At 54.7% G+C, this 25089-nt stretch overlaps 1 protein-coding gene across 5 annotated transcripts in view; it reads left to right on the forward strand.

Moving 5' to 3' along the window:
* Positions 1-23763, forward strand: part of LOC140133894 (SCO-spondin-like) — a 235870-nt gene extending 212107 nt beyond the window's left edge. For 4 of the 5 annotated variants that reach the window (XM_072154576.1, XM_072154579.1, XM_072154580.1 and 1 more), the window contains exons 97-114: positions 8305-8426; positions 8500-8546; positions 8794-9006; positions 9083-9244; positions 9387-9503; positions 9582-9720; positions 9799-9995; positions 10360-10530; positions 12029-12156; positions 12239-12390; positions 13059-13105; positions 13179-13343; positions 13800-14011; positions 14090-14185; positions 21410-21470; positions 21544-21671; positions 22849-22999; positions 23459-23763. In XM_072154576.1, coding sequence (XP_072010677.1) covers positions 8305-8426; positions 8500-8546; positions 8794-9006; positions 9083-9244; positions 9387-9503; positions 9582-9720; positions 9799-9995; positions 10360-10530; positions 12029-12156; positions 12239-12390; positions 13059-13105; positions 13179-13343; positions 13800-14011; positions 14090-14185; positions 21410-21470; positions 21544-21671; positions 22849-22999; positions 23459-23481 — 2331 coding nt within the window. In that variant the 3' untranslated portion in view covers positions 23482-23763. The remainder of the gene's footprint in view (positions 1-8304; positions 8427-8499; positions 8547-8793; positions 9007-9082; positions 9245-9386; positions 9504-9581; positions 9721-9798; positions 9996-10359; positions 10531-12028; positions 12157-12238; positions 12391-13058; positions 13106-13178; positions 13344-13799; positions 14012-14089; positions 14186-21409; positions 21471-21543; positions 21672-22848; positions 23000-23458) is intronic. The other variant, XM_072154577.1, reaches the window with a different exon arrangement.
* The last annotated feature ends 1326 nt before the right edge of the window (positions 23764-25089 follow it).

The raw sequence follows: 25089 nt of genomic DNA on the forward strand, positions 1-25089 counted from the left end.
GCAATCCACGATGGTCAGGCTGCATACCCGCCTCGTGTGGCCTTACGGCCCCCCCACCTAATCCACGATGGTCAGGCTGCATACCCGCCTCGTGTGGCCTTACGGCCCCCCCACCTAAAACACGATGGTCAGGCTGCATACCCACCTCGTGCTGGCCTTACGGCCCCCCCACCTAATCCACGATGGTCAGGCTGCATACCCGCCTCGTGTGGCCTTACGGTCCCCCACCTAATCCACGATGGTCAGGCTGCATACCCGCCTCGTGTGGCCTTACGGCCCCCCACCTAATCCACGATGGTCAGGCTGCATACCCGCCTCGTGTGGCCTTACGGTCCCCCCACCTAAAACACGATGGTCAGGCTGCATACCCGCCTCGTGTGGCCTTACGGCCCCCCCACCTAAAACACGATGGTCAGGCTGCATACCCGCCTCTTGTGGCCTTACGGTCCCCCACCTAATCCACGATGGTCAGGCTGCATACCCGCCTCGTGTGGCCTTACGGTCCCCCCACCTAATCCACGATGCTCAGGCTGCATACCCGCCTCGTGTGGCCTTACGGTCCCCCCACCTAAAACACGATGGTCAGGCTGCATACCCGCCTCGTGTGGCCTTACGGTCCCCCACCTAATCCACGATGGTCAGGCTGCATACCCGCCTCGTGTGGCCTTACGGCCCCCCACCTAATCCACGATGGTCAGGCTGCATACCCGCCTCGTGTGGCCTTACGGTCCCCCCACCTAAAACACGATGGTCAGGCTGCATACCCGCCTCGTGTGGCCTTACGGCCCCCCCACCTAAAACACGATGGTCAGGCTGCATACCCGCCTCTTGTGGCCTTACGGTCCCCCACCTAATCCACGATGGTCAGGCTGCATACCCGCCTCGTGTGGCCTTACGGTCCCCCCACCTAATCCACGATGGTCAGGCTGCATACCCGCCTCGTGTGGCCTTACGGTCCCCCCACCTAAAACACGATGGTCAGGCTGCATACCCGCCTCGTGTGGCCTTACGGTCCCCCCACCTAAAACACGATGGTCAGGCTGCATACCCGCCTCGTGTGGCCTTACGGTCCCCCACCTAATCCACGATGGTCAGGCTGCATACCCGCCTCGTGTGGCCTTACGGCCCCCCCACCTAATCCACGATGGTCAGGCTGCATACCCGCCTCGTGTGGCCTTACGGTCCCCCCACCTAAAACACGATGGTCAGGCTGCATACCCGCCTCGTGTGGCCTTACGGTCCCCCACCTAATCCACGATGGTCAGGCTGCATACCCGCCTCGTGTGGCCTTACGGCCCCCCCACCTAAAACACGATGGTCAGGCTGCATACCCGCCTCGTGTGGCCTTACGGTCCCCCCACCTAATCCACGATGGTCAGGCTGCATACCCGCCTCGTGTGGCCTTACGGTCCCCCCACCTAATCCACGATGGTCAGGCTGCATACCCGCCTCGTGCTGGCCTTACGGTCCCCCACCTAATCCACGATGGTCAGGCTGCATACCCGCCTCGTGTGGCCTTACGGTCCCCCACCTAATCCACGATGGTCAGGCTGCATACCCGCCTCGTGCTGGCCTTACGGTCCCCCACCTAATCCACGATGCTCAGGCTGCATACCCGCCTCGTGTGGCCTTACGGTCCCCCACCTAATCCACGATGCTCAGGCTGCATACCCGCCTCATGTGGCCTTACGGTCCCCCACCTAATCCACGATGGTCAGGCTGCATACCCGCCTCGTGTGGCCTTACGGCCCCCCCACCTAATCCACGATGGTCAGGCTGCATACCCACCTCGTGTGGCCTTACGGTCCCCCCACCTAAAACACGATGGTCAGGCTGCATACCCGCCTCGTGCTGGCCTTACGGTCCCCCACCTAATCCACGATGCTCAGGCTGCATACCCGCCTCGTGTGGCCTTACGGTCCCCCACCTAATCCACGATGGTCAGGCTGCATACCCGCCTCGTGTGGCCTTACGGCCCCCCCACCTAATCCACGATGGTCAGGCTGCATACCCACCTCGTGTGGCCTTACGGTCCCCCCACCTAAAACACGATGGTCAGGCTGCATACCCGCCTCGTGTGGCCTTACGGTCCCCCACCTAATCCACGATGGTCAGGCTGCATACCCGCCTCGTGTGGCCTTACGGCCCCCCCACCTAAAACACGATGGTCAGGCTGCATACCCGCCTCGTGTGGCCTTACGGTCCCCCCACCTAATCCACGATGGTCAGGCTGCATACCCGCCTCGTGCTGGCCTTACGGTCCCCCACCTAATCCACGATGGTCAGGCTGCATACCCGCCTCGTGTGGCCTTACGGTCCCCCCACCTAAAACACGATGGTCAGGCTGCATACCCGCCTCGTGTGGCCTTACGGTCCCCCCACCTAATCCACGATGGTCAGGCTGCATACCCGCCTCGTGTGGCCTTACGGTCCCCCCACCTAATCCACGATGGTCAGGCTGCATACCCGCCTCGTGTGGCCTTACGGTCCCCCCACCTAAAACACGATGGTCAGGCTGCATACCCGCCTCGTGTGGCCTTACGGCCCCCCACCTAATCCACGATGGTCAGGCTGCATACCCGCCTCGTGCTGGCCTTACGGTCCCCCACCTAATCCACGATGGTCAGGCTGCATACCCGCCTCGTGTGGCCTTACGGTCCCCCCACCTAAAACACGATGGTCAGGCTGCATACCCGCCTCGTGTGGCCTTACGGTCCCCCCACCTAGAACACGATGGTCAGGCTGCATACCCGCCTCGTGTGGCCTTACGGTCCCCCACCTAAAACACGATGGTCAGGCTGCATACCCGCCTCGTGTGGCCTTACGGTCCCCCCACCTAAAATACGATGCTCAGGCTGCATACCCGCCTCGTGTGGCCTTACGGTCCCCCCACCTAATCCACGATGGTCAGGCTGCATACCCGCCTCGTGTGGCCTTACGGTCCCCCCACCTAATCCACGATGGTCAGGCTGCATACCCACCTCGTGCTGGCCTTACGGTCCCCCACCTAATCCACGATGGTCAGGCTGCATACCCGCCTCGTGTGGCCTTACGGTCCCCCCACCTAAAACACGATGGTCAGGCTGCATACCCGCCTCGTGTGGCCTTACGGCCCCCCCACCTAAAACACGATGGTCAGGCTGCATACCCGCCTCGTGTGGCCTTACGGTCCCCCCACCTAATCCACGATGCTCAGGCTGCATACCCGCCTCGTGTGGCCTTACGGTCCCCCCACCTAATCCACGATGGTCAGGCTGCATACCCGCCTCGTGTGGCCTTACGGTCCCCCCACCTAATCCACGATGGTCAGGCTGCATACCCGCCTCGTGTGGCCTTACGGCCCCCCCACCTAAAACACGATGGTCAGGCTGCATACCCGCCTCGTGTGGCCTTACGGTCCCCCCACCTAAAACACGATGGTCAGGCTGCATACCCGCCTCGTGTGGCCTTACGGCCCCCCCACCTAAAACACGATGGTCAGGCTGCATACCCGCCTCGTGTGGCCTTACGGTCCCCCACCTAATCCACGATGGTCAGGCTGCATACCCGCCTCGTGTGGCCTTACGGTCCCCCACCTAATCCACGATGGTCAGGCTGCATACCCGCCTCGTGTGGCCTTACGGTCCCCCCACCTAATCCACGATGGTCAGGCTGCATACCCGCCTCGTGTGGCCTTACGGTGCCCCCACCTAAAACACGATGGTCAGGCTGTATACCCGCCTCGTGTGGCCTTACGGTCCCCCACCTAATCCACGATGGTCAGGCTGCATACCCGCCTCGTGTGGCCTTACGGTCCCCCCACCTAATCCACGATGGTCAGGCTGCATACCCACCTCGTGCTGGCCTTACGGTCCCCCACCTAATCCACGATGCTCAGGCTGCATACCCGCCTCGTGTGGCCTTACGGTCCCCCCACCTAATCCACGATGGTCAGGCTGCATACCCGCCTCGTGCTGGCCTTACGGTCCCCCACCTAATCCACGATGGTCAGGCTGCATACCCGCCTCGTGTGGCCTTACGGTCCCCCCACCTAAAACACGATGGTCAGGCTGCATACCCGCCTCGTGCTGGCCTTACGGTCCCCCACCTAATCCACGATGCTCAGGCTGCATACCCGCCTCGTGTGGCCTTACGGTCCCCCACCTAATCCACGATGGTCAGGCTGCATACCCGCCTCGTGTGGCCTTACGGCCCCCCCACCTAATCCACGATGGTCAGGCTGCATACCCACCTCGTGTGGCCTTACGGTCCCCCCACCTAAAACACGATGGTCAGGCTGCATACCCGCCTCGTGTGGCCTTACGGTCCCCCACCTAATCCACGATGCTCAGGCTGCATACCCGCCTCGTGTGGCCTTACGGTCCCCCACCTAATCCACGATGGTCAGGCTGCATACCCGCCTCGTGTGGCCTTACGGTCCCCCACCTAATCCACGATGGTCAGGCTGCATACCCACCTCGTGCTGGCCTTACGGTCCCCCACCTAATCCACGATGCTCAGGCTGCATACCCGCCTCGTGTGGCCTTACGGTCCCCCCACCTAATCCACGATGGTCAGGCTGCATACCCGCCTCGTGCTGGCCTTACGGTCCCCCACCTAATCCACGATGGTCAGGCTGCATACCCGCCTCGTGTGGCCTTACGGTCCCCCCACCTAAAACACGATGGTCAGGCTGCATACCCGCCTCGTGCTGGCCTTACGGTCCCCCACCTAATCCACGATGCTCAGGCTGCATACCCGCCTCGTGTGGCCTTACGGTCCCCCACCTAATCCACGATGGTCAGGCTGCATACCCGCCTCGTGTGGCCTTACGGCCCCCCCACCTAATCCACGATGGTCAGGCTGCATACCCACCTCGTGTGGCCTTACGGTCCCCCCACCTAAAACACGATGGTCAGGCTGCATACCCGCCTCGTGTGGCCTTACGGTCCCCCCACCTAATCCACGATGGTCAGGCTGCATACCCGCCTCGTGTGGCCTTACGGTCCCCCACCTAATCCACGATGGTCAGGCTGCATACCCGCCTCGTGTGGCCTTACGGTCCCCCCACCTGAAACACATCTTGGACCCGAACCTCGAGGCTTTCTATGTTTAGGTGAAATAAAGAAATATACAAACCAGTCATCTAATTACTACAATAACTTCTACTTCTACGATCACACATGTTTCTGTAAATGATCCACACTGTATACCTTGTACCAATATGGACTCATCTACACAAATGGAACATCGTTATAGCAGATTTTTTAAACAATATTGTATGAATTCCATTGTGAACACACGATATATATCGGTCTCCTCAGCTCATTAAGTGTCACTGTTTAAAGTTAGCTTCAAATACATTGTTTACACTTGTTTACACTTGTTTACGTAGATTACCAAGTGTCCTGTTATCTTATATTGTCTCCAAAACAAACATCTCAGCGTCCAAGAGAACATGAATATTCGCTGCACAATATAATTCACATAACAATTCTTTCTGACAGAGAGGTCACTAAAATCCGGTCCACAGTTTCCAGCCAAACAAACATTTTCCAGACTAAGGTGTCCGGGTCAGGTTTCCTAAAACGCCCTGAACACTTTTATATAAAGAGGAAGAGACAAGGAGGTCCATAAAGGCGACTGAGGAAAGAGCTGTTTGCTGTGAGACGCGTCTAGCCACAGTCACAGCTATAAATCATAGGATCGGGACCCATCTGACAACCAATCACAAGAAAGCACCAAGAACTCGAAACGCAAGAGATTTATAGCAGAACGTTCCGTGCTGTAAACTCCATTGCTTGGGGTGGACGCCCCCCGCTGTGTGCAGCGATCATCCACCTGATGCAAGACGACTGACCGGGACTGCAAAAGGAGAAGACGGAGCTAAAGCTTTGCTGCTGGACCCAGGACTCGCGCCAGAATACCTACCTTGGAGCGCCATTGCGCAGCACACGCGGCGGTGGAGACTCAGTGCACCCAGCCCACACGGCCTTCCATCACTCTCCATTACCAAGAAACTCTGTCTAATATGAAAACCAGAAGCGTCTAACCGCGAGTGTATGACTGCAGCCATGTAAGATTACCGGCCATCTATACCGGGCCGAGCCGATGTGTAGCCGTACACTGCAGATATAGGGCCCCCCGGATACCTACCTCTCATACGGCATCCGAACTCTCAACCCCTCAGAGATATCACCTTTTCCTCTCTATTTTGCAACGTTTAGTACATTTTTGACATCTCTAAAGCGCTTTATATATATATTTTATTTTTTTCAGCTAGTTGTTTTTTTGTTACAAAGTCTGTAGGTCTGATCTTTATATCTGTAGGTTTTTGGATGTATAATTAAATATTAATTTATTTAAGAAATCCGGACCCTTCCTTATTAGTGCCCGCCCACACTTATACTTTATGCAATTTGTTTTTTGTCTCCGTCTCCGACTGTCTGTCTCCGTCTCCGACTGTCCGTCTCCGTCTCCGACTGTCCGTCTCCGTCTCCGACTGTCCGTCTCCGTCTCCGACTGTCCGTCTCCGTCTCCGACTGTCCGTCTCCGTCTCCGACTGTCCGTCTCCGTCTCCGACTGTCCGTCTCCGACTGTCCGTCTCCGTCTCCGACTGTCTGTCTCCGTCTCTGTCTCCGACTGTCTGTCTCCGTCTCTGTCTCCGACTGTCTGTCTCTGTCTCTGTCTCCGACTGTCTGTCTCTGTCTCTGTCTCCGACTGTCTGTCTCTGTCTCTGTCTCCGACTGTCTGTCTCTGTCTCCGACTGTCTGTCTCTGTCTCTGTCTCCGACTGTCTGTCTCTGTCTCTGTCTCCGACTGTCTGTCTCTGTCTCTGTCTCTAACTGTCACTTTGTCTCTGGGGGGCATTTATCAGAAGTGTCAGAGTAGAACTGTTCTAGTCGCCGATGACAACCAATCAGGGCACAGGTTTCATTTTCTAGCAGCAGTTTATAAAATTACAGCTGATATATTTGGTCTTCATCGGGCCTATGGATCCGACTGTCCAATGTATTATCATAGTCTGTTCTGTCCTGGTACCGGGTCCATGTGTTATCACAGTCTGTTCTGTCCTGGTACCGGGTCCATGTATTATCACAGTCTGTTCTGTCCTGGTACCGGGTCCATGTATTATCATAGTCTGTTCTGTCCCCTGGTACCGGGTCCATGTATTATCACAGTCTGTTCTGTCCTCTGGTACCGGGTCCATGTATTATCACAGTCTGTTCTGTCCTGGTACCGGGTCCATGTGTTATCACAGTCTGTTCTGTTCCCATGTACCGGGTCCATGTGTTATCACAGTCTGTTCTGTCCTCTGGTACCGGGTCCATGTATTATCATAGTCTGTTCTGTCCTCTGGTACCGGGTCCATGTATTATCACAGTCTGTTCTGTCCCCTGGTACCGGGTCCATGTATTATCAGTCTGTTCTGTCCTCTGGTACCGGGTCCATGTATTATCAGTCTGTTCTGTCCTCTGGTACCGGGTCCATGTATTATCACAGTCTGTTCTGTCCTCTGGTACCGGGTCCATGTATTATCACAGTCTGTTCTGTCCTCTGGTACCGGGTCCATGTATTATCACAGTCTGTTCTGTCCTCTGGTACCGGGTCCATGTATTATCAGTCTGTTCTGTCCTGGTACCGGGTCCATGTATTATCACAGTCTGTTCTGTCCTCTGGTACCGGGTCCATGTATTATCACAGTCTGTTCTGTCCTCTGGTACCGGGTCCATGTATTATCACAGTCTGTTCTGTCCTCTGGTACCGGGTCCATGTATTATCACAGTCTGTTCTGTCCTCTGGTACCGGGTCCATGTATTATCACAGTCTGTTCTGTCCTCTGGTACCGGGTCCATGTATTATCACAGTCTGTTCTGTCCTCTGGTACCGGGTCCATGTATTATCACAGTCTGTTCTGTCCTCTGGTACCGGGTCCATGTATTATCACAGTCTGTTCTGTCCTCTGGTACCGGGTCCATGTATTATCACAGTCTGTTCTGTCCTCTGGTACCGGGTCCATGTATTATCACAGTCTGTTCTGTTCCCATTCATCTGTTGTGAGTAGGGAGAGATGTTTGGGGATTTCATGGATGAAGGTCCTGAGTATACGATCTGGTGTTTGGTTCGGTGGCCTTGGGCCCCATAGAAGGCTTGGGCCCCATAGAAGGCTTGGGCCCCATAGCAGGCTTGGGCCCCATAGCAGGCTTGGGCCCCGGGCTACCACCACTATTCCCACCTGTTTGATCTCCTGAAGTGAATGACTGTGACACTTTGTTATTATTCTTCTGTATGTGTTGGGGGTAACACGCGCCGTTGCTCTCCTCAGGGGCTCTTGGAGCGGGGGGGCGCATGTGTCGGCCCCTCGGAGTGTGGCTGCCACTTCATCTCCCAGTCTGAGGTGACCTACCTGAGCCCGGGGCAGACTCTTCACGATGGGTGCAGGGAATGGTGAGTCCATGGCCAGATATGGTAATAATAAATGGCGGCATGTCATGTGACCGGTAATCTTTGTGTTTTATAGCACCTGCCAGCAGGGGGAGCTGAGGTGTCACCGGAATAACTGCCAAGGTAAGTCCTTTCCTGACAACAGGTAGGCACCAGGTCCAGGGTCCTAAATCCTCCAAGACGATTCAGTATAACACAACACCTGGCAGTAACCCAATGTGGACCACCCAATGTTTATTTGTAGGACCGCCCCCAGACATGGTTGGGTGGGCACACGGATCCGGTGGCAGGATCGCCCAAGGCTTGTGATAGGATTTTCCTGCAATGTATTTGAGTGGTTGTAGAGTCTTCAGGGTCCTGTCGTCTGCAGATGGAGCGGTCCTCAGCGAGTGGTCCGAATGGTCCGAGTGCAGCCCCTGCCTCCCAGAACCGAACAACCACACTGGACTCTTCTACTCGCTCCAGCAGAGGCATCGCCTGTGTCTCAATGTGCGCACCGGGTTCCTGTGGAGCGGAGATGCTCCGGAATGTTCTGGGGAGATGACACAGGAGAGACTGTGCCCCGATAAAGACGTCTGTAGTGGTATGCACCCCAAAATCCCCCGACCTACAGACAGGAGCCCCACATGTCCTCAGTAACACCTGTCCCTCCACCATAGATCTGTGTGTCTGGACTCCATGGGGGGAGTGGAGCCCCTGCCGGGAGCCCTGCAGTGGTGGCTTTCGCTCAAGATGGCGCAACGTCCACCACCCGGTAGACATCAAACTATGCCGGGGACCCAGGTACCAGTCCGAGAGCTGCAACACCGCGGCCTGCCCAGGTATGTACTGTGGGGTGTAGAGACTGACACTACAGCAGCCCCCTCGGTGCTGCTCCTGGGGGATGCCCCCTCGGCGCCGCTCTCTCTGCGCTGCTCCTGCGGGATGCCCCTTACTGATGTACATGTGTGTATCCTACTGCAGGAGAGAATTGTGAGGACCGCGGTAAAGCTTTCAAGAATTCATGCGCCAATCAGTGTCCACGCGCCTGTGCTGACCTCTGGGGTCATGTGGAGTGTCTGCAGGGGCAGTGCCGCACAGGTAGGTGGCAGGACACTGATATCTGAGGTCTCTGTGTGTGTGGACCCGTCTTCTGTGATCTCATCTTGTGTGTGTCAGGCTGTCGCTGCCCGGATGGATGGCTCCTGCAGGATAAAAAGTGTGTACCCATCACTGACTGTCGCTGCGGAGCGCCCACATCTAACGGCACAGCGGAGTACGAGCCCGGGGACACGCTGCATATCGGCTGTAATAACTGGTAAGTGGCCACTGGTGTAAGGTAGGTGCTCCAGGAGGGACCTCCACATCTCCATTCCTCCCTGTCCTCTCTCCTCAGCACCTGTGTGAATGGGACCTTCTCTTGCACGGACTTGATGTGTCCTGTGTATGGACCGTGGTCTGATTGGAGCGGCTGCTCTGTGACATGTGGTGGTGGCCACAGGTGGAGAAGTCGCACCTGTACAGAACGAGATCCCGGCACTTGTGGCAGCGAGACCCGTGAGATGGAGGAATGTAACACCTTCACGTGTCCAGGTAATCCTCTCCGGACTGGATGTTCTGGTGTCTCCTGATCCATCTGTCCCGTTGCTGCACTAGGGGAACTAATGATATAAATCATCCCAAATGCCCTGAGAGATGGGGGCAGGACAAGTCCCCGTCATGGTCCTCCTTCAGCTGGTATTCCCCTTATAATCAGGAGGTTCTGCTTCCTCTGATCTCCTTGTTGGCTCCGCTCTGGTGAGTGACACAGACCCGCTGATAGTCTGCAATGCCTCCGTGTATGTGGGGCAGGACAGGACCCCATGGCAGTCCCCTGACTTCCACATTAGGACATTTCTTGCTTTGTATATTGCGCAGTCTTCACTCTGACTTCTCTATAACGTGGTCTTTCCTCCAGTGGACTGCAGAGTCAGTGACTGGTCGGAGTGGAGTGAGTGCAGCGCCAGCTGTGGTGGAGGGACATCCCAGAGGAATCGGACGGTGCTGGTAGCTGGAGATCCTGGCGGAAAACCGTGCCCTGCCCCCATGATCCTCCACCGCATCTGTAACTCCCAAAACTGCACAACAGGTACCAGGACCCACATGATGGAGAGCCCCGACAAATGGTGCACAGGCCACAAGGAGCAGGGCTGGAGTGTGGGGTGCAGTGTTGGGTTCATAGTTGGAGTGTAGGGCTGCAGCTTTGGGCGCAGGGCTGGGGTTAGTTGTTTGGGAAGTGTAGGGGGCGCAGGGTTGGGGAGTGTAGGGGGCGCAGGGTTGGGGAGTGTAGGGGGCGCAGGGCTGGGGAGAGTTGTTTGGAAAGGGCGCAGGGCTGGGGAGTAGGGGGCGCAGGGCTGGGGAGTAGGGGGCGCAGGGCTGGGGAGTAGGGGGCGCAGGGCTGGGGAGTGTTTGGGAAGGGCGCAGGGCTGGGGAGTGTTGTTTGGGAAGGGCGCAGGGCTGGGGAGTGTTGTTTGGGAAGGGTGCAGGGCTGGGGAGTAGGGGGCGCAGGGCTGGGGAGTAGGGGGCGCAGGGCTGGGGAGTAGGGGGCGCAGGGCTGGGGAGTAGGGGGCACAGGGCTGGGGAGTAGGGAGCGCAGGGCTGGGGAGTGTTGTTTGGGAAGGGCGCAGGGCTGGGGAGTGTTGTTTGGGAAGGGCGCAGGGCTGGGGAGTGTTGTTTGGGAAGGGCGCAGGGCTGGGGAGTAGGGGGCGCAGGGCTGGGGAGTAGGGGGCACAGGGCTGGGGAGTAGGGAGCGCAGGGCTGGGGAGTGTTGTTTGGGAAGGGCGCAGGGCTGGGGAGTGTTGTTTGGGAAGGGCGCAGGGCTGGGGAGTGTTGTTTGGGAAGGGCGCAGGGCTGGGGAGTAGGGGGCGCAGGGCTGGGGAGTAGGGGGCGCAGGGCTGGGGAGTGTTGTTTGGGAAGGGCGCAGGGCTGGGGAGTAGGGGGCGCAGGGCTGGGGAGTAGGGGGCGCAGGGCTGGGGAGTGTTGTTTGGGAAGGGCGCAGGGCTGGGGAGTAGGGGGCGCAGGGCTGGGGAGTAGGGGGCGCAGGGCTGGGGAGTGTTGTTTGGGAAGGGCGCAGGGCTGGGGAGTAGGGGGCGCAGGGCTGGGGAGTAGGGGGCGCAGGGCTGGGGAGTAGGGAGCGCAGGGCTGGGGAGTGTTGTTTGGGAAGGGCGCAGGGCTGGGGAGTGTTGTTTGGGAAGGGCGCAGGGCTGGGGAGTAGGGGGCGCAGGGCTGGGGAGTGTTGTTTGGGAAGGGCGCAGGGCTGGGGAGTAGGGGGCGCAGGGCTGGGGAGTAGGGGGCGCAGGGCTGGGGAGTGTTGTTTGGGAAGGGCGCAGGGCTGGGGAGTAGGGGGCGCAGGGCTGGGGAGTAGGGGGCGCAGGGCTGGGGAGTAGGGAGCGCAGGGCTGGGGAGTGTTGTTTGGGAAGGGCGCAGGGCTGGGGAGTGTTGTTTGGGAAGGGCGCAGGGCTGGGGAGTGTTGTTTGGGAAGGGCGCAGAGCTGGGGTTAGAGTTGTTTGGGAAGGGCACTGGGTCGGAGCGCAGGGAGCACTGCGGGATCTCTTGGGCTCGGTCTTGATTCCCTTTTCTCCCTGCAGTTTGTCCTGGGGATCAGGTGTTCAGCACCTGCGCTGGTTCCTGCCCCCGGACCTGTGCTGACCTCCGACCCGAGACATTGTGTGTCACTGAGACCTGTGAACCCGGCTGCTCCTGCCCCCCAGGAAAGGTAAGTGCTTGTGGGGGTCCATGAGATGTAGATGAGCCTAAGGTAATGTGAGAATGTGCTGAGCTTTGTAGTTCTCCTCTAGGTCCTGCAGGGTGAGCGCTGTGTGGCCCCGGTGCAGTGCCCCTGTGTTGCCCCCCTAGGGTCCGGGCTCCTCTGGATGGAAAACCTCACTATGGAGGAAAGAACAAGGGAATACCCGGCGGGCACCACCATATACCATCAGTGTAATAACTGGTAAGAGGTGGGGTAAGAGGCGGGGCAGTGGGGCAAGAGGCGGGGCAGGTGAGAGGAGGGGCGAGGCTAGAAGGTAGTGGGGCAGGAAGGATTACAGGAGGAGCGAGACAAGGGGCGAAGCATTAGAGTTGAGGGCAGGTGGGAGGAGGGGCGGGACAGGTGGGAGGAGGGGCGGGGCAGGTGGGAGGAGAGGCGGGGTAGAAGGTAGTGGGGCAGGAAGGATTACAGGAGGAGCGAGACAAGGGGTGAAGCGTCAGGGTTGAGGGCAGGTGATGGGAGGGGTGAGGTAGAAGGTAGTGGGGCAGGAAGGATTACAGGAGGAGCGAGACAAGGGGTAAAGGGTCAGGGTTGAGGGCAGGTGGGAGGAGGGGCAGGGCAGGTGGGAGGAGGGGCGGGGCAGGTGGGAGGAGAGGCGGGGTAGAAGGTAGTGGGGCAGGAAGGATTACAGGAGGAGCGAGACAAGGGGTGAAGAGTCAGGGTTGAGGGCAGGTGGGAGGAGGGGCGGGGCAGGTGGGAGGAGGGGCGGGGTAGAAGGTAGTGGGGCAGGAAGGATTACAGGAGGAGCGAGACAAGGGGTGAAGGGTCAGGGTTGAGGGCAGGTGATGGGAGAGGTCATGGGCAGGTACATGGAGCGCCCCATTCTCAGCCCTTTACCCTCCCTCCCGCAGCTCCTGCCACATGGGAAGCTTCGTCTGTTCCTCTGAGCGCTGTGATGGTGAGATTGGGGGGCACAGCCGGGGTTGGGGTCTCTGTTGGGGGCAGTTGATGACTGTGTGTCTGTCCTGCAGTGGACTGTGAGTGGTCGCAGTGGTCGGCCTGGTCTTCATGTTCTGTCTCCTGTGGCTCTGGAGTCCAAACCGCACAGCGACAGCAAATACGCCTGCGAATGTACAACGGAGAGGAATGTGCAGGGTCAGCGACCCGACAGAGGACGTGTGACCTCCCCGACTGCGGTAAGTGGCCCCAAACTACTGAGAAACCTGCTAAGCCGAACACCATAATATGCCCGAGACGCTGCACGCCCGAGACGCTGCGCTCACTGCACGCCCGAGACGCTGCACGCCCGAGACGCTGCGCTCACTGCACGCCCGAGACGCTGCACGCCCGAGACGCTGCGCTCACTGCACACCCGAGACGCTGCACGCCCGAGACGCTGTGCTCACTGCACACCCGAGATGCTGCGCTCACTGCACACCCGAGACGCTGCGCTCACTGCACACCCGAGACACTGCACGCCCGAGACGCTGCGCTCACTGCACGCCCGAGACGCTGCGCTCACTGCACGCCCGAGACGCTGCGCTCACTGCACGCCCGAGACGCTGCGCTCACTGCACGCCCGAGACGCTGCGCTCACTGCACGCCCGAGACGCTGCACTCACTGCACGCCCGTTACTCTGCATTTTGTGTAGACTGCCCTTCTGGTGAGATCTGGAGACGGCCGGTTCCTGGTGGAGACTTCTGTGAGCGGACGTGTCGGGAGGTCTATGAGGAGGGGGGCAGCACCTGCACTGTGGGGGCTCCTGGAGGCTGCACATGTGAGGCAGGGAGGTACCGCAGCAGCAGTGGTAGGTGTGTCACTGCGGAGCACTGCGACTGTCAGCATGGAGGGCGGATCTACCAGGTAAGTGACCCCCGGATCCCACCTGAGCTGTAGGGACTGGAGGATTGAGAAGACGCTGATACATTGTAATCTCTGCAGCCGGGGGCCGATTGGGAGGACGGGTGTCACCTCTGCCGCTGCGTGACCGGGAGAGGAGTCTGCGCCGCACAGTGCCCCCCCCTGCACTGCACAGAGGTGAGGCACCACACGGGGTATTATACCTCACTGATACCGGGACATGATGGGAGTATTATACCTCACTGATACTGGGGTATGGGGGAGTATTATACCTCACTGATACTGGGGTATGGGGGAGTATTATACCTCACTGATACTGGGGCATGATGGGAGTATTATACCTCACTGATACTGGGGACATGATGGGGGTATTATACCTCACTGATACTGGGGCATGATGGGGGTATTATACCTCACTGATACTGGGGCATGATGGGAGTATTATACCTCACTGATACCGGGACATGATGGGAGTATTATACCTCACTGATACTGGGGACATGATGGGAGTATTATACCTCACTGATACTGGGGCATGATGGGGGTATTATACCTCACTGATACTGGGGTATGGGGGAGTATTATACCTCACTGATACCGGGGCATGATGGGAGTATTATACCTCACTGATACTGGGGCATGATGGGAGTATTATACCTCACTGATACTGGGGACATGATGGGAGTATTATACCTCACTGATACTGGGGCATGATGGGGGTATTATACCTCACTGATACTGAGGACATGATGGGAGTATTATACCTCACTGATACTGGGGCATGATGGGAGTATTATACCTCACTGATACTGGGGTATGGGGGAGTATTATACCTCACTGATACTGGGGTATGCGGGAGTATTATACCTCACTGATACTGGGGCATGATGGGAGTATTATACCTCACTGATACTGGGGACATGATGGGGGTATTATACCTCACTGATACTGGGGCATGATGGGGGTATTATACCTCACTGATACTGAGGACATGATGGGAGTATTATACCTCACTGATACTGGGGCATGATGGGAGTATTATACCTCACTGATACTGGGGTATGGGGGAGTATTATACCTCACTGATACTGGGGACATGATGGGAGTATTATACCTCACTGATACTGGGGCATGATGGGAGTATTATACCTCACTGATACTGGGGTATGGGGGAGTATTATACCTCACTGATACTGGGGACATGATGGGAGTATTATACCTCACTGATACTGGGGACATGATGGGAGTATTATACCTCACTGATACCGGGGACATGATGGGAGTATTATACCTCACTGATACTGGGGACATGATGGGAGTATTATACCTCACTGATACTGGGGACATGATGGGAGTATTATACCTCACTGATACTGGGGACATGATGGGAGTATTATACCTCACTGATACCGGGACATGATGGGAGTATTATACCTCACTGATACTGAGGACATGATGGGAGTATTATACCTCACTGATACTGGGGCATGATGGGAGCATTATACCTCACTGATACTGGGGGCATGATGGGAGTATTATACCTCACTGATACTGGGGCATGATGGGAGTATTATACCTCACTGATACTGGGGTATGATGGGAGTATTATACCTCACTGATACTGGGGTATGGGGGAGTATTATACCTCACTGATACCGGGGACATGATGGGAGTATTATACCTCACTGATACTGGGGCATGATGGGGGTATTATACCTCACTGATACTGGGGCATGATGGGGGTATTATACCTCACTGATACCGGGGCATGATGGGAGTATTATACCTCACTGATACTGGGGCATGATGGGAGTATTATACCTCACTGATACTGGGGACATGATGGGAGTATTATACCTCACTGATACCGGGACATGATGGGAGTATTATACCTCACTGATACTGGGGCATGATGGGAGTATTATACCTCACTGATACTGGGGCATGATGGGAGTATTATACCTCACTGATACTGGGGCATGATGGGAGTATTATACCTCACTGATACTGGGGCATGGGGGAGTATTATACCTCACTGATACTGGGACATGATGGGAGTATTATACCTCACTGATACTGGGGTATGATGGGAGTATTATACCTCACTGATACTGGGGTATGATGGGAGTATTATACCTCACTGATACTGGGGCATGGGGGAGTATTATACCTCACTGATACTGGGACATGATGGGAGTATTATACCTCACTGATACTGGGGCATGATGGGAGTATTATACCTCACTGATACTGGGGCATGATGGGAGTATTATACCTCACTGATACTGGGGCATGATGGGAGTATTATACCTCACTGATACTGGGGACATGATGGGAGTATTATACCTCACTGATACTGGGGCATGGGGGAGTATTATACCTCACTGATACTGGGGCATGATGGGAGTATTATACCTCACTGATACTGGGGACATGATGGGAGTATTATACCTCACTGATACTGGGGACATGATGGGAGTATTATACCTCACTGATACTGGGGCATGATGGGAGTATTATACCTCACTGATACTGGGGCATGATGGGAGTATTATACCTCACTGATACTGGGGTATGGGGGAGTATTATACCTCACTGATACCGGGACATGATGGGAGTATTATACCTCACTGATACCGGGGGCATGGGGGAGTATTATACCTCACTGATACCGGGGCATGATGGGAGTATTATACCTCACTGATACTGGGGGTATGGGGGAGTATTATACCTCACTGATACTGGGGTATGATGGGAGTATTATACCTCACTGATACTGGGGTATGGGGGAGTATTATACCTCACTGATACTGGGGACATGATGGGAGTATTATACCTCACTGATACCGGGGGCATGATGGGAGTATTATACCTCACTGATACCGGGGCATGATGGGAGTATTATACCTCACTGATACCGGGACATGATGGGAGTATTATACCTCACTGATACCGGGGGCATGGGGGAGTATTATACCTCACTGATACTGGGGCATGATGGGAGTATTATACCTCACTGATACTGGGGACATGATGGGGGTATTATACCTCACTGATACTGGGGACATGATGGGAGTATTATACCTCACTGATACTGGGGCATGATGGGAGTATTATACCTCACTGATACTGGGGCATGGGGGAGTATTATACCTCACTGATACTGGGGCATGATGGGAGTATTATACCTCACTGATACTGGGGGTATGGGGGAGTATTATACCTCATTGATACTGGGGACATGATGGGAGTATTATACCTCACTGATACTGGGGCATGGGGGAGTATTATACCTCACTGATACTGGGGACATGATGGGAGTATTATACCTCACTGATACTGGGGGTATGGGGGAGTATTATACCTCACTGATACCGGGGCATGATGGGAGTATTATACCTCACTGATACCGGGGCATGATGGGAGTATTATACCTCACTGATACTGGGGCATGATGGGAGTATTATACCTCACTGATACTGGGGACATGATGGGAGTATTATACCTCACTGATACTGGGGCATGATGGGAGTATTATACCTCACTGATACTGGGGTATGATGGGAGTATTATACCTCACTGATACTGGGGACATGATGGGAGTATTATACCTCACTGATACTGGGGGAGTATTATACCTCACTGATACTGGGGACATGATGGGAGTATTATACCTCACTGATACCGGGGCATGATGGGAGTATTATACCTCACTGATACTGGGGGTATGGGGGAGTATTATACCTCACTGATACTGGGGTATGGGGGAGTATTATACCTCACTGATACCGGGACATGATGGGAGTATTATACCTCACTGATACTGGGGACATGATGGGAGTATTATACCTCACTGATACTGGGGCATGATGGGAGTATTATACCTCACTGATACCGGGGCATGGGGGAGTATTATACCTCACTGATACCGGGACATGATGGGAGTATTATACCTCACTGATACCGGGGCATGATGGGAGTATTATACCTCACTGATACCGGGGCATGATGGGAGTATTATACCTCATTGATACTGGGGCATGATGGGAGTATTATACCTCACTGATACTGGGGACATGATGGGAGTATTATACCTCACTGATACTGGGGCATGATGGGAGTATTATACCTCACTGATACTGGGACATGATGGGAGTATTATACCTCACTGATACTGGGGACATGATGGGAGTATTATACCTCACTGATACTGGGGACATGATGGGAGTATTATACCTCACTGATACTGGGGCATGATGGGTGTATTATACCTCACTGATACTGGGGAATGGGGGAGTATTATACCTCACTGATACCGGGGTATGATGGGAGTATTATACCTCACTGATACCGGGGACATGATGGGAGTATTATACCTCACTGATACTGGGGACATGATGGGAGTATTATACCTCACTGATACTGGGACATGATGGGAGTATTATACCTCACTGATACTGGGGCATGATGGGAGTATTATACCTCACTGATACTGGGGCATGATGGGAGTATTATACCTCACTGATACTGGGGCATGATGGGAGTATTATACCTCACTTATACTGGGGCATGATGGGAGTATTATACCTCACTGATACCGGGGCATGATGGGAGTATTATACCTCACTGATACTGGGGACATGGGGGAGTATTATACCTCACTGATACTGGGGCATGATGGGAGTATTATACCTCACTGATACTGGGGTATGGGGGAGTATTATACCTCACTGATACTGGGGTATGATGGGAGTATTATACCTCACTGATACTGGGGTATGATGGGAGTATTATACCTCACTGATACTGGGGTATGGGGGAGTATTATACCTCACTGATACTGGGGTATGATGGGAGTATTATACCTCACTGATACTGGGGCATGATGGGAGTATTATACCTCACTGATACTGGGGCATGATGGGAGTATTATACCTCACTGATACTGGGGACATGGGGGAGTATTATACCTCACTGATACTGGGGTATGATGGGAGTATTATACCTCACTGATACTGGGGTATGATGGGAGTATTATACCTCACTGATACTGGGGACATGGGGGAGTATTATACCTCACTGATACTGGGGTATGATGGGAGTATTATACCTCACTGATACTGGGGTATGATGGGAGTATTATACCTCACTGATACTGGGGCATGATGGGAGTATTATACCTCACTGATACTGGGGACATGGGGGAGTATTATACCTCACTGATACTGGGGTATGATGGGAGTATTATACCTCACTGATACTGGGGTATGATGGGAGTATTATACCTCACTGATACTGGGGACATGATGGGGGTATTATACCTCACTGATACTGGGGACATGATGGGAGTATTATACCTCACTGATACTGGGGGAGTATTATACCTCACTGATACCGGGGCATGATGGGAGTATTATACCTCACTGATACTGGGACATGATGGGAGTATTATACCTCACTGATACTGGGGCATGATGGGAGTATTATACCTCACTGATACTGGGGCATGATGGGAGTATTATACCTCACTGATACTGGGGCATGATGGGAGTATTATACCTCACTGATACTGGGGCATGATGGGAGTATTATACCTCACTGATACTGGGGGCATGGGGGAGTATTATACCTCACTGATACCGGGGCATGATGGGAGTATTATACCTCACTGATACCGGGACATGATGGGAGTATTATACCTCACTGATACTGGGGACATGATGGGAGTATTATACCTCACTGATACTGGGGACATGATGGGAGTATTATACCTCACTGATACTGGGGCATGATGGGAGTATTATACCTCACTGATACCGGGGCATGATGGGAGTATTATACCTCACTGATACTGGGACATGATGGGAGTATTATACCTCACTGATACTGGGGGTATGGGGGAGTATTATACCTCACTGATACTGGGGACATGATGGGAGTATTATACCTCACTGATACCGGGGGCATGATGGGAGTATTATACCTCACTGATACTGGGACATGATGGGAGTATTATACCTCACTGATACTGGGGTATGATGGGAGTATTATACCTCACTGATACCGGGGAATGGGGGAGTATTATACCTCACTGATACTGGGGCATGATGGGAGTATTATACCTCACTGATACTGGGGTATGGGGGAGTATTATACCTCACTGATACTGGGGCATGATGGGAGTATTATACCTCACTGATACTGGGGCATGATGGGAGTATTATACCTCACTGATACTGGGGCATGGGGGAGTATTATACCTCACTGATACTGGGGAATGGGGGAGTATTATACCTCACTGATACTGGGGTATGATGGGGGTATTATACCTCACTGATACTGGGGACATGATGGGAGTATTATACCTCACTGATACCGGGGCATGATGGGAGTATTATACCTCACTGATACTGGGGACATGATGGGAGTATTATACCTCACTGATACTGGGGACATGATGGGAGTATTATACCTCACTGATACTGGGGTATGATGGGGGTATTATACCTCACTGATACTGGGGACATGATGGGAGTATTATACCTCACTGATACCGGGGCATGATGGGAGTATTATACCTCACTGATACTGGGGACATGATGGGAGTATTATACCTCACTGATACCGGGGCATGATGGGAGTATTATACCTCACTGATACTGGGGACATGATGGGAGTATTATACCTCACTGATACTGGGGACATGATGGGAGTATTATACCTCACTGATACTGGGGACATGATGGGAGTATTATACCTCACTGATACTGGGGACATGATGGGAGTATTATACCTCACTGATACTGGGGCATGAGGGAGTATTATACCTCACTGATACTGGGGCATGATGGGAGTATTATACCTCACTGATACTGAGGCATGATGGGAGTATTATACCTCACTGATACTGGGGCATGATGGGAGTATTATACCTCACTGATACTGGGGCATGATGGGAGTATTATACCTCACTGATACTGGGGCATGATGGGAGTATTATACCTCACTGATACTGGGGCATGATGGGAGTATTATACCTCACTGATACCGGGACATGATGGGAGTATTATACCTCACTGATACTGGGGACATGATGGGAGTATTATACCTCACTGATACTGGGGCATGATGGGAGTATTATACCTCACTGATACTGGGGCATGATGGGAGTATTATACCTCACTGATACTGGGGTATGGGGGAGTATTATACCTCACTGATACTGGGGCATGATGGGAGTATTATACCTCACTGATACTGGGGCATGATGGGAGTATTATACCTCACTGATACCGGGGACATGATGGGAGTATTATACCTCACTGATACTGGGGCATGATGGGAGTATTATACCTCACTGATACTGGGGCATGATGGGAGTATTCTATCTTTGTGTGACAGGGGGAGGTGATGGTGCAGGACCCGGGTGAGTGCTGCCCTGTGTGCCGGATGCCGGTGTCAGGTAGGTACACAGGGGGTTCTGTGGGGCCCCTGGGGGCGTCTGTGTTATTATTAATGGACTCGTCTCCCGGCAGATGATTCTTCAGTTTGTAAACTTCACACCGAGGTCAGAAACATCACGAAGGGCCGATGTTACCGGGAGGACGTGGAGGTCAACTACTGCCGAGGCCACTGCTCGTCCTGGACCAACGTCCTAGCAGAGGTAACATCGGGATTACAGGCGGGAGGATAGAGAGAAGGTCCGGGATTACAGGCGGGAGGATAGAGAGAAGGTCCGGGATTACAGGCGGGAGGATAGAGAGAAGATCAGGGATTACAGGCGGGAGGATAGAGAGAAGATCCGGGATTACAGGCGGGAGGATAGAGAGAAGATCCGGGATTACAGGCAGGAGGATAGAGAGAAGATCCGGGATTACAGGCGGGAGGATAGAGAGAAGACCCGGGACTACAGGCGGGAGGATAGAGAGAAGACCCGGGACTACAGGCGGGAGGATAGAGAGAAGACCCGGGACTACAGGCGGGAGGATAGAGAGAAGACCCGGGACTACAGGAGGGAGGATAGAGAGAAGATCCGGGATTACAGGCGGGAGGATAGAGAGAAGATCCGGGATTACAGGCGGGAGGATAGAGAGAAGATCCGGGATTACAGGCAGGAGGATAGAGAGAAGATCCGGGATTACAGGCGGGAGGATAGAGAGAAGACCCGGGACTACAGGCGGGAGGATAGAGAGAAGACCCGGGACTACAGGCGGGAGGATAGAGAGAAGACCCGGGACTACAGGCGGGAGGATAGAGAGAAGACCCGGGACTACAGGCGGGAGGATAGAGAGAAGACCCGGGACTACAGGCGGGAGGATAGAGAGAAGACCCGGGACTACAGGCGGGAGGATAGAGAGAAGACCCGGGATTACAGGCGGGAGGATAGAGAGAAGATCCGGGATTACAGGCGGGAGGATAGAGAGAAGATCCGGGATTACAGGCGGGAGGATAGAGAGAAGACCCGGGACTACAGGCGGGAGGATAGAGAGAAGACCCGGGACTACAGGCGGGAGGATAGAGAGAAGACCCGGGACTACAGGCGGGAGGATAGAGAGAAGACCCGGGACTACAGGCGGGAGGATAGAGAGAAGACCCGGGACTACAGGCGGGAGGATAGAGAGAAGACCCGGGATTACAGGCGGGAGGATAGAGAGAAGATCCGGGATTACAGGCGGGGGGATAGAGAGAAGATACATGCCCCCCCCCCCCTTGTATCTGCAGGAGCCTGATGATACAAGCCCCCCCCCCTTGTATCTGCAGGAGCCTGATGATACATGCCCCCCCCCCTTTGTCTTTGCAGGAGCCTGATGATACATGCCCCCCCCCCTTTGTCTTTGCAGGAGCCGTACCTCCAGACTGTGTGTGATTGCTGCAGCTACAGACTGGACCCCCAGAACCCAGTGCAGATCCTGACCCTCCAGTGTGAGGACGGGGAGGAGGAGCCTGTGGTGCTCCCCATTATTCACAGCTGCGAGTGCACAAGTTGTCAGGGTGAGAATCCGTATAGACACAGAACCCATGGCACAGTGTGAGGGGGAGGGGCACAATGTGAGGGAGGAGCAAAGGGGGGAAAAGGAGGAGCATAGTGTCAGAGGAGAGGCAAAATTTTAGGGGGAAGGGTAAAATGTGGAGGGGAGGGGCACAGTGTGAGGGGGAAGAGCATTAATTGTGGTAGGAGCAGGATAATATAGGACACTGCAAAGGTGTCCTTAATGGGGACCACAGAAGGGGGGGTCTACGGAAAGGGGGGAGATCTGACTCTCTCATAATATCGTAGCCCCTCTTGGTCCGACCTGGATTTAGAAATATTCCACAGCCTGAAAACTTTCACTTGTGCACCGGGCAGGAACCCCCCTGCACCGCCCCACCGTCCCAGCATGCCTCTTACCTCGCCCCCCCCAATGCTGCTTCACATCCCCCTCTCTATATAATCTGTATCTGTCATTACAGGTGGAGATTTTTCCAAGCGCTGATCCCTCCGCTGCTGATCTATGGCGGAGCCCTCCCCCGCTGATCCATCTATGGCGGAGCCCTCCCCCGCTGATCCATCTATGGCGGAGCCCTCCCCCGCTGATCCATCTATGGCCGAGCCCTCCCCCGCTGATCCATCTATGGCCGAGCCCTCCCCCGCTGATCCATCTATGGCCGAGCCCTCCCCCGCTGATCCATCTATGGCCGAGCCCTCCCCCGCTGATCCATCTATGGCCGAGCCCTCCCCCGCTGATCCATCTATGGCCGAGCCCTCCCCCGCTGATCCCTCTTTCCTGAATGTTGTAAATAATTGTAATAAAACTTTTTGGAGAAAGTGTGATGTTGGTTTTTGTGAATGTTTAGGAGTCTCTTGTTTTGGCCAAAGTTCCAACAAAATTTTGGTCACAAACAGAACCATACATCTTACCCAATGTTCACTAACAGGATAATGAATGTAACACAATGGGGCTTATTCACTAAGGGTCCCGCGGACGCATTTTCATTGGGTTTCCCGACTTTTTGGGGATTGTGTCGCACACAATCGGATTGTCCGATTGTCTGGCGTGTCTGGCTGTGCGCTGCCGCGGCAGCTCCGTGTCTGGCTGTGCACTGCCGCGGCAGCTCCGTGTCTGGCTGTGCACTGCCGCGGCAGCTCCGTGTCTGGCTGCGCACTGCCGCGGCAGCTCCGTGTCTGGCTGTGCACTGCCGCGGCAGGTCCGTGGTGGATTTCTCATGGTAACCTCCTATAGTAACACAGGGCACTAGGGAACATCCCTTTAATAATACATGTGCAAGATCCAAAGACACTTTTTTCATGCAAACCTAGCCAAAAAAACCCGTCCAGACGCAGTCATATATCTGGGCCATAATGTCCGTCCACAATCTGGGAAAAACTGAACCCAAAGTGTGTAAAGAGTCAGTGACAGGCGGTGGAGGAAGTGTCAGGGTTTGGGGAATGTTTCCTGTAGCAGGAGCCTCTCATATAGCTACATGGCAGGAGGACTACAAGTATCAGAACCTTCTTCTACAACACCTGGGTCCTTCCTTGTGTTCATCACTCAATCAGTCAGTAATTTCATGCAGGACATTGCCCCCTGGCACACAGCAGAACGGGTCAAGCAGGTCCTGAAACCATGAAGTGTCCACAGCCCAGAGAGACCTGATCCAAGCCCAATACAAAACCTCCAGGAAATCCTTCTGACCCAAAACAGTCACAGAACTGTGGAAGAGCGGAGCAGATCCCAGCAGAGCTGTGTGAGAGACTAGTGGGGTCCTGCGGCCCGGGGCTGAGGTCCTGTGGCCGGGGCTGAGGTCCTGTGGCTGGGGCTAAGGTCCTGTGGCTGAGGTCCTGCGGCCCGGGGCTGGGGTCCTGTGGCTGTGGCTGAGGTCCTGCGGCCCGGGGCTGGGGTCCTGTGGCTGTGGCTGAGGTCCTCCGGCCCGGGGCTGAGGTCCTGTGCACTGCCTACAGATTGGTGACTCCTGGGACCTGCAGAACTTGTAGTGACCTCTCCCTCTCCCCCGGTCACTGCTTTTCTCTCATTATCATCAGGTTTTATGTATAATAAAGGTTTGATGCTGCTGGATCTTTCTTGAAAGACACTTCCATAGAC

The sequence above is a fragment of the Engystomops pustulosus genome, chromosome 5 (assembly GCF_040894005.1).
Source record: "Engystomops pustulosus chromosome 5, aEngPut4.maternal, whole genome shotgun sequence".
Classification (NCBI taxonomy): Eukaryota; Metazoa; Chordata; class Amphibia; order Anura; family Leptodactylidae; genus Engystomops; species Engystomops pustulosus.